The sequence below is a fragment of the Hyperolius riggenbachi genome, chromosome 2, assembly GCF_040937935.1.
Source record: "Hyperolius riggenbachi isolate aHypRig1 chromosome 2, aHypRig1.pri, whole genome shotgun sequence".
Taxonomy (NCBI): domain Eukaryota; kingdom Metazoa; phylum Chordata; class Amphibia; order Anura; family Hyperoliidae; genus Hyperolius; species Hyperolius riggenbachi.
The window spans coordinates 558,973,604-558,989,197 of record NC_090647.1 but is presented as its reverse complement, the minus strand read 5'-3'; the positions used below and the strand labels follow the sequence as shown (position 1 = coordinate 558,989,197).

Here is a 15,594-nt window from a genome sequence, read left to right as displayed (position 1 = left end):
AAGTCCCTCTCTGATCAGATTCAGAGAGTTATATAATGGTTAATGGGCGATCTGGCCATACATCGAAAGATGTATGCAAATTGCGGACAGAGCCTTGAGCCAGCGGTGGACGAGGACAGGGCAAGTATACTTCCCTGGGCGCTGGGATGGGGGGCACCTTTCACATTAGGGAGAACAGAGCCGGGGGTTTCGTTGCGTTCGTCGCTACTCCTGATATCGCTCGCTGCAATCGACCACGACAGCCTGACATCTTGCAGCATGTCCAATCAATACATGGGACCAATTTGCGCATGAATTTGGTCGCATCGTCGATTGCCCATGCTCTTGGCAGCACAGTTTTTCATCCAGTTCAATAATTATGGAATCGGATGGTCAATCTGCCACCCAGTCTAGAGATGTATGGCCACCTCTAGGCCTGGTTCACATTAGCGTTTCAGCCAAAAAGGATCCAGTGAGCGGATCCGGTCTCCGCTTCACCGGATCCGGATGGCTCTGTCCGCGGCCCGGTTCACATAGTGAAAACGGATCTGATCAATGATTGGCCCGGCTGCTGCACCCTCCCTCACCCAGGTTTGCTTCAGCCCATCCCCCGTGGAACGGTCCGTTTCTTCACTAGTGTGAAGAAACGTTCCGTTTTCCATTGCCCAAATGCTGCTGCATTTTTTTTTCCCGGATTCATTCCGCTATGCAGAACGGTGCGGAAAATTAGGGCCTGCAGCAATTTTTAACTCCGGGGATCAGAACGTACGGAACGTATCAGTACCAAGTAGGCCTAAACGATTTTAGGAAAAAATTGAATTGAACGATTTCTGTCTGAAATTGCGATTTCGATTAGATTCACGATTTCCTTCAAATCAAGCTTTGTTCCCCCTCTGTGCCTGTTTGTTGCCCCTCTGTCTCTCTTTGTGCTCCCTTTGCCTCTTTATACCTCTTCTAGGTCTCTCTCTTGCCCCCTTTGTGTCTCTGTGTCCGCTCTGTTTCTCTGTGCCCGCTCTGTCTCTGTGCCCACTCTGTCCCTCTCTGTGCCTCCTCTGTCCCCAAGCTGCAACAGTTCTGGACATAGCTTCCAGCATGAGTCCAGCGATGGCCGTCTATCCACTTCGCCTCCTGCAGGCTCTAATGCACGGAATACTTCCTGTATGTCATGTGACATACAGGAACCCGGAGTTTTGCAAGCACAAGAGCCGGCAGACGGTGATAGAGGACAGCGTTGGACTTTGGAGAAGTTTGAAGCCACTTCTTAAAACTTCCCCCATTTGGGAATGACGTGATCGCGATAATTGCTGCTTTGACGATTCCGAAATTGTGATCTTGGTGATCGCGATTTCGGTTTAAATTCAATCTTTCAGGCCTAGTACCAAGGGGCGCATGTGAATGGATCCATAGGTTAACATTGGATCCTTTCACATCCGTTCCGTTTGTACAGTACACGTTCCGGAAAAAAACACTAATGTGAACCGGGCCTTATGCTGGGCATACAGGAGTCGACCCGGCGGCTCGATTAGCCGCCAGATCTACTCCCGCTGCGTCCCCGCGGGCATTTCTTATCTTCCTTTCGTTTGTCTTCTATTGTCAGCCCACGGGGATCGAGCGCGGAATCGATCTGCTGCGTGATCGGGCACATTGGAAATGATCAATCGAACCATCAGCGGCTCGATTGATAAGGGCCCGTCGACCCGTGTATGCCCAGCATTAGTTTGTGTAGGTCAGTGCTAGGATAGGATGCGTAGAGCGGAGCTACAACAGTACTGGATATAGTATTAGAGGCACTTGGTGCCAACAACCATGAAGGAAATGGGCTTGTTTATTGAAATGACTGACTAGAGAAGAATCTGGTAAAAGTAGAATGAAGAATGTATTTTGCATCATGTTTCAGCAGCTTTGCCGTCTTCCCCACATGTGAAAGTCTTACATCCAGCACTGTTGTAGCTTTATCATGGTGCAGAGCATAGGAAAACAGCAGAGATGGGACGTCCCAGCCTAGGCGGTAGCCACGCCTCCTGGCATTGGCCGAGTTTATCCACCCACCTTCCTGACCCAACAATGAGCCATGAGATGCTAATCATTTTTAACGTGATGCAAATTGCTGTACCTTGGAAATAGACTAAGCAAAAGCATCTTATTATTTGCATGAACCTTGCATCATCTCGAAATGATTAGCAACTCATTGACATCCGTAACAAGTGCCATGAGATTCTCCACTCTGACAGCCTGTGGACAAGTAACAGTTTCAGTTTAAAGAGGAACTTCAGCCTAAACATACATACTGTCATTAAGTTACTTTAGTTATGTTAATTAAAAAAGATAGGTAATATAATCTCTTACCCACCCTATTTTAAAAGAACAGGCAAATGTTTGATTTCATGAGGGCAGCCATCTTTTTGGTTGAAAGGAGGTGACGGGGAGCATGAGACACAGTTCCAACTGTCCTGTGTCCTGATCACCCCTCCCAGTTGCTAGGCAACGTGAATAACATAGGAAATCCCATCATGCTTTGCACAGCATCTGGAAAAAAGCCCGGGCAGTTTTCTTTGAAGGGGCGGAGCTTAGCTTTTGTAAAGCTAAAAATAAGGCTTATGTAAGAAAAACACTTCTGATGCTGTGAAACTGTTAAACACCAAGCCTTTTCAGTGCTGTAGATTTTTAGTCAGGAGGTTCACTTTAAAAGTAACTTCTTTGGTTGGTGCTGTGGCAGGTCAGGTTTCGGGGGAATCCAGTCTGTAAACGGAATACTGTTGCCATGGTTGCATAGAATATAACTATTTTTTTACATGGTTTTAGGAAATTGTTGGTTGGAAATGTAAATGCATATTTAGTAATAACCGATACAATGATTCGTGTGGAAAATGTAGATTCTGTGGCCTCTCCTATCAGATGGTCGGTGAGGAGAAATGGCTCCAAATGTTTCTAACTGTCCAATGGAGATGGTCAATGCCATGCGAATTGTTCCAAATGTATGCAAGTTATATGCAGATGAGTGTCGGACCAGTGAAATGCCACAGCTACTGCATTAGTTTGGTTCCTTTTCTGGCTTCATATATTTGCATAATCACAGAATAGGTGACCATTCCTACCACGAAAGCCACCTTAAAGCTGGTTTAAGTTAACCGGAGCGGAATACGGCAAATTCTCAAAGCAAACTATAACTATCCCCTTGGAATCTGAATTTTTCAAATACAAGAACTCATGTGTAGCAATGTTGGCCTGTAGTTGTGCAGCTATCCATACACAATTGTGACCGTGCATACCGAGCTAGTTTCCCCTTTAAGACAATTAAGGTCTTGCCAATTGCTTACCACCTACTTCCTGTCAACAAGTCCCAACCTCCTCATCTCCTCACATGGTTTGTTTCTGGAGTACTGGTTAAATGTAATATGGCATCTGTTCTTCCTTCTTTGTATGTCACATAATCACACCTAATTGACCTGCCCACCAGCTGCAGAGAGAAGTGATGACTCATTAGTGTGCTGCTTCTCTTCACTTTGTAGACAGTAGCCTCGGTACATCCTGGTCATCTGCTAATGGGCAGGGCAATTAAAGTAGATGTGCAGGTTACCGGCTGTCTAGAGTTTTGGGACATCCAGATGCTAAAAAGGCTATTGATGCAAGTTTTATGCTGAATTTATACAGCTTTGAAATGGACCAAATAAAGCTGCTACCTTTTTTTAACTGGTACATTTGCAAACTGCCCAGAATTTGTATCAACTCTGCATTATTAGCATCTGATTCCACCCGTCTCTACAGGAGCGGTCTGACCCCCAGGACTGGCTGGACAGAATTGCAGCTCTTCGGGCCAGTGAGACGTGCGTTATTTTATCTGTTTATGGTTGGTCCAGAGATCAGGTTTAATAATCTCCCATGGATGGGCAGTAAGTCAGCATGTGTAAAATTCTGGTGTGTTCAGTATTGATGTTATGTATATATTGTACATATGTGCAGATTATGGGAGGAGTCTTTTGCACAGCTGCCTCCTGTGTACATAACTCTGTACAGCTTTATACTTTTATGGAAATTGCATTATAAGCCCCTCCCCTTCACTCCCTGAAGATAAACTGGACCGCTGATCATGTGACTGGGCTTCTGGCTCTCAGCTGGTTTTCTATTGGTGCTTCGGGTCCCACCAGTCTCATGCTAAGCTCTTATTTCTAATTTTCTTATTTAATGTAACTCTGGTTGTAATAATTATTTGTAAAGAACAAAACATATTTTATTAGTAAAAAAATAAAAATGTTTTTCAACCACTTAGTCTCCTGTTGTCTGTGTTGTAGCACAGGTAGGGTTTCCCCATTCCTGCGCGATCCCCACTCCCGCCATCCCTTGTGCTGTCATTGCACGCCTCATGCTTCCCATTCCTACCGTCTCTCATATTGCCTTAGCGGGCTCCTGACATCCATTACACTGTGTCTGAGTGCGCACTTCTTCCACCCCCTCACGCTGCGTCTATGTACTCCTCACTCCTGCCATCCTTCACGCGTTTGCACGCTCCTTGCTCCCGCTTTCCTTCACGCTGCGTCTGTGCGCGCCCCACTCCTGCCGCCCCTCACTCACGCTGCCTCTGCGCTCCCCACTCCTGCTACACCTCACGCTGTCTACGCGCTTCCCACTCCTGCATCTGTGCGCTCCCCACTCCTGCAGCGTCTGAGCGCTCTCCCATTCCTGCCGCCCCTCACTCATGCTGCGTCTGTGTGCTCCCCACTCCTGCGTCTGTGCGCTCCCCACTCCTGCCTCCCCTCACGCTGCGTCTGTGCGCTCCCCACTCCTGCCTCCCCTCACTCTGCGTCTGTGCGCTCCCCACTCCTGCCTCCCCTCACGCTGCGTCTGTGCGCTCCCCACTCCTGCCTCCCCTCACACTGCGTCTGTGCGCTCTCCACTACTGCCGCCCCTCATGCTGCGTCTGAGCGCTCTCCTACCGCTCCTCACTCACGCTTCGTCTGTGCGCTCTCCACTACTGCCGCCCCTCATGCTGCGTCTGTGCGCTCCCCACTCCTGCCGCGCCTCACTCACGCTGCGTCTGTGCGCTTTCCACTACTGCCGCCCCTCATGCTGCGTCTGAGCAATTCCCACTCCTGCCGCCCCTCACTCATGCTGCGTCTGTGCGCTCCCCACTCCTGCCGCCCCTCACGCTGCATCTGTGCGCTCCCCACTCCTGCCGCCCCTCACGCTGCGTCTGTGCGCTCCCCACTCCTGCTGCCCCTCACGCTGCGTCTGTGCGCTCCCCACTCCTGCCTCCCCTCACACTGCGTCTCTGCGCTCTCCACTACTGCCGCCCCTCATGCTGCGTTTGAGCGCTCTCCTACCGCTCCTCACTCACGCTTCGTCTGTGCGCTCTCCACTACTGCCGCCCCTCATGCTGCGTCTGTGCGCTCCCCACTCCTGCCGCCCCTCACTCACGCTGCATCTGTGCGCTTTCCACTACTGCCGCCCCTCATGCTGCGTCTGAGCAATTCCCACTCCTGCCGCCCCTCACTTATGCTGCGTCTATGCGCTCCCCACTCCTGCTGCCCCTCGCTGCTTCTGTGCGTTCCCCACTCCTGCCGCCCCTCACGCTGCATCTGTGCGCTCCCCACTCCTGCCGCCCCTCACGCTGCGTCTGTGCGCTCTCCACTACTGCCGCCCCTCATGCTGCGTCTGTGCGCTCCCCACTCCTGCCGCCCCTCACTCACGCTGCGTCTGTGCGTTCCCCACTCCTGCCGCCCCTCACTCACGCTGCGTCTGTGCGCTTTCCACTACTGCTGCCCCTCATGCTGCGTCTGAGCGATTCCCACTCCTGCCGCCCCTCACTCACGCTTCGTCTGTGCGCTCCCCACTCCTGCCGCCCCTCACTCACGCTGCGTCTGTGCGCTTTCCACTACTGCTGCCCCTCATGCTGCGTCTGAGCGCTCTCCACTACTACTGCCCCTCACTCATGCTTCGTCTGTGCGCTCCCCACTCCTGCCGCCCCTCACTCAGGCTGCGTCTGTGCGCTTTCCACTACTGCCGCCCCTCACGCTGCGTCTGAGCGATTCTCACTCCTGCCGCCCCTCACGCTGCGTCTGTGCGCTCCCCACTCCTGCCGCCCCTCACACTGCGTCTGTGCGCTCTCCACTACTGCCGCCCCTCATGCTGCGTCTGAGCGCTCTCCTACCGCTCCTCACTCACGCTTCGTCTGTGCGCTCTCCACTACTGCCGCCCCTCATGCTGCGTCTGTGCGCTCCCCACTCCTGCCTCCCCTCACACTGCGTCTGTGCGCTCTCCACTACTGCTGCCCCTCATGCTGCGTCTGAGCGCTCTCCTGCCGTCCCTCACTCACGCTTCGTCTGTGCGCTCCCCATTCCTGCCGCCCCTCACTCACGCTGCGTCTGTGCGCTTTCCACTACTGCCGCCCCTCATGCTGCGTCTGAGCAATTCCCACTCCTGCCGCCCCTCACTCATGCTGTGTCTGTGCGCTCCCCACTCCTGCCGCCCCTCACGCTGCTTCTGTGCGTTCCCCACTCCTGCCGCCCCTCATGCTGCGTCTGTGCGCTCCCCACTCCTGCTGCCCCTCACGCTGCGTCTGTGCGCTCTCCACTACTGCTGCCCCTCATGCTCCGTCTGAGCGCTCTCCTACCGCTCCTCACTCACGCTTCGTCTGTGCGCTCTCCACTACTGCCGCCCCTCATGCTGCGTCTGTGCACTCCCCACTCCTGCCGCCCCTCACTCACGCTGCATCTGTGCGCTTTCTACTACTGCCGCCCCTCATGCTGCGTCTGAGCGATTCCCACTCCTGCTGCCCCTCACGCACGCTGCGTCTGTGCGCTCCCCACTCCCGCCGCCCCTCACGCTGCGTCTGTGCGCTCCCCACTCCCGCCACCCCTCACGCTGCGTCTGTGCGCTCCCCACTCCCGCCGCCCCTCACGCTGCGTCTGTGAGCTCACTCCTGCCATCCTTCACACTGCCTTTGGGCACCCCTCACTCCTGCCATCGTTTATGCTGCATTTGCGCGCTCTTCTCTTCCGCTGTCCCTTGCCTATTGTGGTTTGGGAAGGTTAGTGGCAGTGTTGCATTGAACTAGTTGCAGTTTTCTCTCTCGCAGATGAAATCACTATTGTATGTAACCTCTCAGTGACAGGAATGTCCTCCAGGTAACCAGCACACTCACAAAGCAGAACATTAATGACCACACACAGGTTTTTTTTTTTATGTAACATCATCAATAATTATAACAATAACACATTCAGAATGTAGAAAAGTGCTGTTGGCTGAGACTATTGTGTTTGGCAGCCTGGAACTCCTCCGCACCTCTATATAGAACATACGCTGGGCATGCTGAAACTTGTAGTCCCATAACAAGCCTCAAGGCGGTGTGGGTAAGATGCCTTAAACTGGAGCGGTCGCTGGGAAACCGCAGAGGCAGCCGCCGACCTCTTCCTGAAAGTCCCTGCTGTGTGCAGCTACTGACCTTACCCGGCTCAGTCTGCGGTTCTGCACGATTTGTACCTCACTAATCGTCTGTAATGTTGATCCTCTATTTTCTGCATCTGGGGAGAGGCCGGATTATTGTGAACAATTCCTAACTAGCCAATCAAAGCTTCTGGTTAACATGGCCGGATTTAAAGCGGAATATAACTCTGCATTTCAACTTTGCTCTAAAACATTATTTACAGCATATTATATGCAACCAGCATTTTTTTTTTTTTACTAGACCAGCATTGGAAGGGTTAAACACAGAGGTTTAAAGTTCCGTGGAGAGATATGCAGAAGTTCAAATAGATACATTTAACTAAATAGAATGTAACAAGTGATGAAAGTTACACACTCTTTGGCTGTCCTCCAGCTCCTTCTCAGTCAGAGAGAGTGAGTCACATTCAACACTTAGATGCATTTATGTGAACAAAATGTATCTATGTCAGCTTCGGATGTGTCTGCAGTTCTCTCCAGGAACTTTAAACCTCTGTGTGTAACCCTTCCAATGCTGGTCTAGTAAAAAAAAAAAAATGCTGGTTGCATATAATATACTGTAAATAATGTTTTAGAGCAAAGTTGAAATGCAGGGTTATATTCCGCTTTTAAGGCCACAAAGGCCATGGTCCAGGGCACCAGGAAGCAAGGGGTGGGTAGCAGACTGGCAAACATGTAAACCCCAGTGGTCACAGGTCCGATCCACGGCTGCCCTGCTTTCACAGCCTCCCCCCACCCTTTCCGGTGACCTAGAGTGCACTCCCAACCCTGTGCTCCCCCCAGAACACTGGAGTATCTGATGCAGCAGTAACCATGCTTCTCTCATCTCCTTGGGCACTGAAGTGATGTCAATCCTCTCACTTCTCACTCTAGTGCCCAGAATCTCCATCTACTCATGTTGCGTGGAATCCCGCTACCCATGAGGAGAGGCTGGGGACTAGAGTGAGAAGTGGGTTGTGAGACGATGGACTGCGAACAGCCGGAGGAGGTGAGAGAACCACGGGTACTGCTACACAAATACTCTGCTGTAAATAGGGGGGACCAGTGAAGGACAGGATGGAGGAGGGAATACTGGACTACATGGGGGGGCACAGGATTGGGGGGGGGGGGAGAACAGGTGGATGACAGGAAGGAGCAAAGGATGGGTAAGGAAGGAAGGGGGGGGGGGGGGGGCAGTGGAGAACAGGGATGCTCACCAGATGCAATCACGAGATTACTCGTGATTCAAATGAGGTTTAATTGGTGCAGGTGTGCAGTAGGGATACAAAAGGTTATTTACCCATAATTCCGCCGTCCGCCCTGCGTTCCAAAGAGCTTGCAAGCGTCCTATTGGTCGCGTTGCAAGCCTCACCATGGTGCACTTCCTCCTTCCGGCTTGAAGGAGGAAGTGCACCGGAGTAATCTCGTGATTGCATCTGATGAGTATTCCTGGTGGAGAACAGGAGGGAGCACAGGATGGGTAAAGGGGGGGGGGGGGGGGGGGACGACAGTGGAGGACAGGATGGGAAGGAGCACACAGGATGGGAGGAGGGGGCTTTGGTGACAGTGGGCCTTAGGCGGTAATATGTTTAAATCTGGTACTATATGGGCAGTAAAGACGGCAGTAGCAGAATTCTGAGCTAGCAATGCTGTATCAGTCTTCCTCTTCCAGCGTCTTGGCATGGCAGGTATTCAGCACAGAGTTCTCAGGTCTGACAGGAAAACACACAAATCACATTAAAATAATTTAACCGAAAGTCCACAATGAACGGAGCCAACGTTGGCAGCAGCATGATGACCTCAACAGGAAGTGCAGCGGATGTCCGCGGGTCACAGCATGATGACCTCAGCAGGACGTGCAGTGGATGTCCGCGGGTCGCAAGCCGCAGGAAAACAAATTCACAACAATAAAATAGTTAAGTTAAAAATTGTCTTTTTAGCACATAAAATTAGTAACGGTCCCCTTGGCCAACGACTGGTCCAGAAGTCTTATAATGCCCAATTACCCTCAGGGGCAGTCTGTAGGCTCCAAAAAACTGGAAGATGCGGAGGAAAAAAGGAACGGAAAGGAAGTCATGTGATGACGCGGTCGCTGCCGCTAAAAACGTAAAACGCAAAAAACTTCCATAAAACTTTTCTTGCGAATAAAAGAAGACCTTGGTAATAATAATCGGCAGCATGCCAGGTGTGTAGAAGTTAATCGTTTCTGGGCAGCAAACACTTCTTTGCATTAATATTGCCGAGTGTTTACACGGCAGCACCGTCAAGGTAAGTGCCAACTGTGCAGGTTAACACTGAAGACTGTTGTGAGCCAGTCTGGCCTGTGGAGGGCACTAGATCAGCATCGGTGCAGTGTGGCGCCTGTAGGCAGCATTGAAGGTTGGTTGGTCTGGAAGCTCCTCCCCTCCTTGCGGTCCTCCTCTTCTCCCCGCCTCTGGAGGGTGGCAATCGTCTCCATCCGCAGACACGGCGACGCCGCCGTATGCCGACGGCTCAGTAACGGAAGGAAGGAGACCAGCTGGACTCTCCTTAGAAAACGGGGATCTTGTCTCTCCGAACCTCATCCAGATCATCGTCCAAGGTGAGCAGCACCTGCAAACAGAATGTGGGTGAGAAAAAGGCTGACTGGGGCAGTAAGAGCCGGTCCACACTTGCTTAAAAAATGTACCTGTTTGGGACTTTTTTTAAAGGAGTTCTTTTGCACTTTAAGAAAAACAAAAACTGCCACTTACCTGGGGCTTCTATCGCCCCCCTGCAGTTGGAATGTTCTGTGCCGTCCTTCTCCGATCACCCGTTCCCCACTGCTGGCATCGAGCTAATTATTCGTCTAATTAGACAAATAGAAATGCGGCTGCGTGGCCGGGAGCGAGCACGCGCACAGCTGCACTTCTATTTGTCTAGTTAGATGAATAATTACATCGGTGCTGGCGGTGGGGAACGGGTGATCGGAGGAGGACGGCATGGAACATTCCAGCTGCAGGGGGCCAATAGAAGCCCCAGATAAGTGCCAGTTTTTTGGTTTTTTTTAAAGTGCAAGAGAACCCCTTTCAGCTCCGCTTAAACGTAGGAACCCGGATCCTATATTAAAAATAGGTTCCTCTGCCACTTGTTAAAAAACATGGAGCTCACACGTGTGCCGCGGAAAGCGAGACGGAGCGCAGATTCCTAACTTGGCACATTTTCCCAGACCGGCTGTCACTCGGCTGTCCCTGGGAAGGCTTAAAGGGGAACTTCAGCCTAAACAAACATACTGTCATCAAGTTACATTAGTTATGTTAATTAGAATAGATAGGTAATATAATCTCTTACCCACCCTGTTTTAAAAGAACAGGCAAATGTTTGTGATTCATGGGGGCTGCCATCTTTGTCATGGGGGCAGCCATCTTTTTGGTTGAAAGGAGGTGACAAGGAGCATGAGACACAGTTCCAACTGTCCTGTGTCCTGATCACCCCTCCCAGCTGCACACGCTAGGCTTCAAATGTCAAATTAAAAATGTAAAAAAAAAAAAAAAAATTGCACCAAAACAGCAGAAAGAGAACAACATCAGAAATCCCATCATGCTTTGCACAGCATCAGGGGAAAAAAGCCCGGGCAGTTTTCTTCTGTACAACTAAAAATAAGGCTTGTATAAGAAAAACAAAGTTCTGATGCTGTGAAACTGTTAAAGAAACACCAGGCCTTTTCAGTGCTGCTGAGTCGATTTTTAGTCTGGAGGTTCACTTTAAGAACGATCGTCTCTCATAGGTTGATGCCTATGACAGCCGATCACTGTCATTGGCTAGCGGGAGGGAGGGAGGGAGAGGCGGGGAAAAAAATAGGGAATTTTTATTTAAAAATAAATAAATAATAAAACAAAAAAATAGCCATAGTTCCTGAACAAGCATGCAGCAGATCAAATGTTTGACTCAAATGTGACTGGATTATCTGCATGCTTGTTTCAGGTGTGTGAGTCAGACACTACAGCAGCCAAAGAGACCAGCAGGACTGCCAGGCAACTGGTATTGTTTAAAAGAAACGAAATGTGGCAGCCTCCATATTCCCCTCACTTTAGGTTCCCCTTATAGCTCTTCCCCTCACCCTTCTGCTCTGCCCCTTCCTGCATCCATAAACCAATACAATGCCCCTGCTACCAGTGATGGTGCTCTGACTGGGGGTGAATAGCAGGAGGGGCACAGCATGGCTGCAGGTTAGAGAAATCCCGGCCTATACTGTGGCTCTGAGCCGGCCAGGCTCTCTGGTGCAAAGGGAAGTGCTTGACGTGTAACAGAGACCTCCTAATGTGATCCTAAATCAGGGGCACCATATTATTTCCAGTGTCCAAAAATCCCCCTAAAGTCATCTCTATAGACTTCAAGGCCCATGTGCAATTCACTTTTTCTCCTCAGTTTTCTCCTAGGAGATCATTTTTCATCTTTGATTTAAAATACATTTTTAGCATTTTGCAGTGGAAAAAGCACTATCAAAATTATTTTGAGTATTTGTTCTCTTGCTAGTGGGTTGAAAAGCATTTTATTTTGAAGTTGGGAAAATATCACCTAGGCGAAAACTCAGGTAAAAAATGGAATTGCATATGGCCCTAAGTGTTTCAACAAACTGTACTGCAAAAACACCGTTGTTATTACTCAGATGGTCAGGGGCGCCGCGAGGCATAAAGCGAACCAAGCGGTCGCTTGGGGCCTCAAGATCGTAGGGGCCTCGGCGGCTCCGTGACGTCGGCGTGACGTCACTGTTTTCCCGCAGCCCCGCGGGGCTGGCAGAGCAGAGTAGGGCAGGGCTACGGGAAGATGGCCGCCGCCGAAGCCCTGCTCTGGAGACTATGCTTCCAGTACAGGGCTTCGGGTGGCCATCTTCCCGCAGCCCTGATTCAATCAGCGCGGGAGATTGGAGGAGGGAGGGAGCTCCGTGGGAACTGCGCGCCTGAGGAGCCGGCCAGGAGAGGAGACGGGGAGAGAAGACTTCTGCCAGTGCCAGGTGAGTAAATTCTTTTCTTTTTGCAGCTCTGAAAATGTGCCCTAATTGCGTTTGATTTCTGCTGAACTGTGCCCTAATAGTGTTTGACTTCTGCTGAACTGTGCCCTAATTGTGTTTGATTTCTGCTGAAAATGTGCCCTAATTGTGTTTGATTTCTGCTGAACTGTGCCCTAATTGTGTTTTCTGCTGAACTGTGCCCTAATTGCGTTTGATTTCTGCTGAACTGTTCCCTAATTGTGTTTGATTTCTGCTGAACTGTGCTCTAATTGCATTTGATTTCTGCTGAAAATGTGCCCTAATTGCGTTTGATATCTGCTGAACTGTGCCCTAATTGCGTTTGATTTCTGCTGAACTGTGCCCTAATTGCGTTTGATTTCTGCTGAACTGTGCCCTAATTGCGTTTGATTTCTGCTGAACTGTGCCCTAATTGCATTTGATTTCTGCTGAAAATGTGGCCTAATTGCGTTTGATTGCTGCTGAAAATGTGCTCAAATTGCGTTTGATTTCTGCTGAAAATGTGCTCAAATTGCGTTTGATTTCTGCTGAAATGTGGCCCAAATTGCGTTTGATTTCTGCTGAAATGTGGCCCAAATTGCGTTTGATTTCTGCTGAAATGTGGCCCAAATTGCGTTTGATTTCTGCTGAAAATGTGCCCAAATTGCGTTTGATTTCTGCTGAAATGTGGCCCTAATTGCGTTTGATTTCTGCTGAAAATGTGCCATAATTGCGTTTGATTTCTGCTGAAAATGTGCCCAAATTGCGTTTGATTTCTGCTGAAATGTGGCCCAAATTGCGTTTCATTTCTGCTGAAATGTGGCCCAAATTGCGTTTGATTTCTGCTGAAATGTGGCCCAAATTCTGTTTGTTTTCTGCTGAAATGTTGCACAAATTGCGTTTTTATTTTCTGGCCAAATCCATCTTTCGGCGCGGTGCGCTGCGCGCGCCTCAGTCACTGCCACATCCATTTTCCCCGCAAACAGACCCGCCCCAATCTGCCCTCCAGCTCCACCCACATGTCATGGCCATGCTCACTTATGCGGGATAGCCACACCCATTTTTCGCGCGCCGCAGGATAGGGCCACTTCCTACAGTCCGCTTGGGGCCACAAAAACCTTAGCTGCACCCCTGCAGATGGTTACTTGTGGTCTTTCCTATGAACCTCTTCACATGCTTCACTGAGAAAGCTCACAAGTATGGCAGTCAGCCGTTACTGAGATGGGAGTGATTTCTTCCAACTGCTGCATAGGAATAAGAACATCCCTGCAAATGTAAGGATTCCTCTACCAGTAACCTAATTAAGTGGCTTTAATACCATAACATGAGGCCCACTGGAAAAAATGGTGGGACTAAGAAGTACCCCACTTTCCCCAAATAGGATGTGTTTAGGCCACAGCAGGTCCCCCACCCCTCCGCAACTGAAGGTTAATCTTGCAAATACCCTATTTTAGACTCACTATAAAATGGATTGCTGTAGTCCTGGGTGATCATTTCTTGTGTTACCATCAGTGTAGCGCTCACCATTTACAGATGTGTGCCACTGAAAATATCGGATAGGCCATGTAGCATGTGTGTGGCAGGAGGCCTCCACTTACCAGGAAGGAGAAGAACATGGCAGTAGCTGACAGGAAGTGCCAGATGTCATGATCATCAAAGAAGTGCATGAGGATACATTCTCGGTTCTTCTCCCGGGACTGCGCCGGGGTCTCCTACAAACACACAGCGCAGGGAATCAGTACCTGAAGACAATGCATGTTACTAGTCAAACACAAATCTGTGGAGGAACCCCGGCCTGTGTGGTGGCACCAGAAGACCCAGGCCTTGCGTGTTCCTCAACAGCAATCAGCCTCATCCCTCTTCTACTACAGCCAGAAGGACTATTGTAAGAGCTTTCACATACACAATAGCAGAAACTCATAAACAATACATTCCGGTTTCCTTGATCCATCACTCTACCGCCATGTTGAAGTTGTTGACGGCTTTGAAAGCACTCATGTGCCTAAGTGCTTTTAAAAGACGAGTGGCTCTGTACTGCGTATCTGTGAGCTCTTACATGAGCCGCCCATCTTCAGAAACACTCGGAGAAGAGTGCTTCCACAGCCTTCAGAGGACTCCCGAAGGTGCGGGAGTTTCAATGGGGGGGGGGGGGGACAGCGGAGGACTGTCACCAACAGATCAAGAGTTCTGGGCCATTTCAGCCAAGCTCATCTTTCTCCTCCTTATGGTCGGAAATGCCAATTTCCGATTCCGCGGTAAATCCGCATACCGCCATTGCCAAATACAGATTCCGCTTTCCGCTACCAATTTCCGCATTCCAATGCGGAATTTCTGCCGGAAATCGCGGAAATTCCGCCCGACTTTAACATCAATTTTCTCAAAAACTATAAGGTCTTTAAAGTCGGCGGATTTTTACTGTAATGTAAATGCAGAAAATAGGCAGATGCGGATTTTCTGCATTTTACATTACAGTAAAAACCCGCCGAGTTTAGCGGTTAATTGCAAAGCCCCCGTAAGTCCTAGAAACACCAAATCAGGGTTTATTAAGCAGAATCTCCTGAACAAGATGCAAAAAAAAGTTTTCAAAAAGACCTTATAGTTTTTGAGAAAATCGATGTTAAAGTCGGGCGGAATTTCCGCGATTTCCTGCAGAAATCCGCCTAACGTGCTTGCATTACCGATTTCCGCATTCCGATGCGGAAATGCAATTTCCGTGGAATCCAAATGAGCATCCCTACTCCTTACCCCTAAGATTCACATTCAGCAGGGATCCCAAGCACTTCCACCCTCCAGGACCATTACCCACATGCCACACCTCAGAGGGAAGCATCGGTAACCTCCCCGTGACCTCACATTCTACACCACAATGACCTGCAGGAAAAGCCTTTCAGCAATTTCAGTGTATACACCTGCAGTACCAGATCTAGCACAACCTGAACCAATGCCTCCTCAGTCCTAGGAAGAGACATCAGTTTCACATAATAATACAATGAATTGTTTAGCAGTGGCATCGCACGCAGGTAGTCTCTCACGCCCCCTCCTAACCACTGCTGTGTGACCTGGAGCGTTATTACCTGTGGGAAGCTCTGAGCTTCAGAGGTAGCTGGTACAGGCGGGGGTCCCAAATACTTGGGGCGGCGGCCACGCCTCTTTGAAGGTTAGAGCATCCCACAGGTAACGTAGTTCTCTGGTGACACAGCAGTGGTTAGGAGACTACCTTCACTACCTGGTAC

The 15,594-nt window shown here is 50.0% G+C and overlaps 1 protein-coding gene across 3 annotated transcripts in view; it reads right to left on the bottom strand.

Annotated features, from left to right (window-relative positions):
- Positions 1 to 7,975: 7,975 nt before the first annotated feature.
- Positions 7,976 to 15,594, bottom strand: part of SIDT1 (SID1 transmembrane family member 1) — a 161,642-nt gene continuing 154,023 nt past the window's right edge. For 2 of the 3 annotated variants that reach the window (XM_068270906.1, XM_068270905.1), the window contains exons 27-28: positions 13,960 to 14,073; positions 7,976 to 9,987 (exon numbers count right to left, since the gene is read on the bottom strand). In XM_068270906.1, coding sequence (XP_068127007.1) covers positions 9,925 to 9,987; positions 13,960 to 14,073 — 177 coding nt within the window. In that variant the 3' untranslated portion in view covers positions 7,976 to 9,924. The remainder of the gene's footprint in view (positions 9,988 to 13,959; positions 14,074 to 15,594) is intronic. The other variant, XM_068270907.1, reaches the window with a different exon arrangement.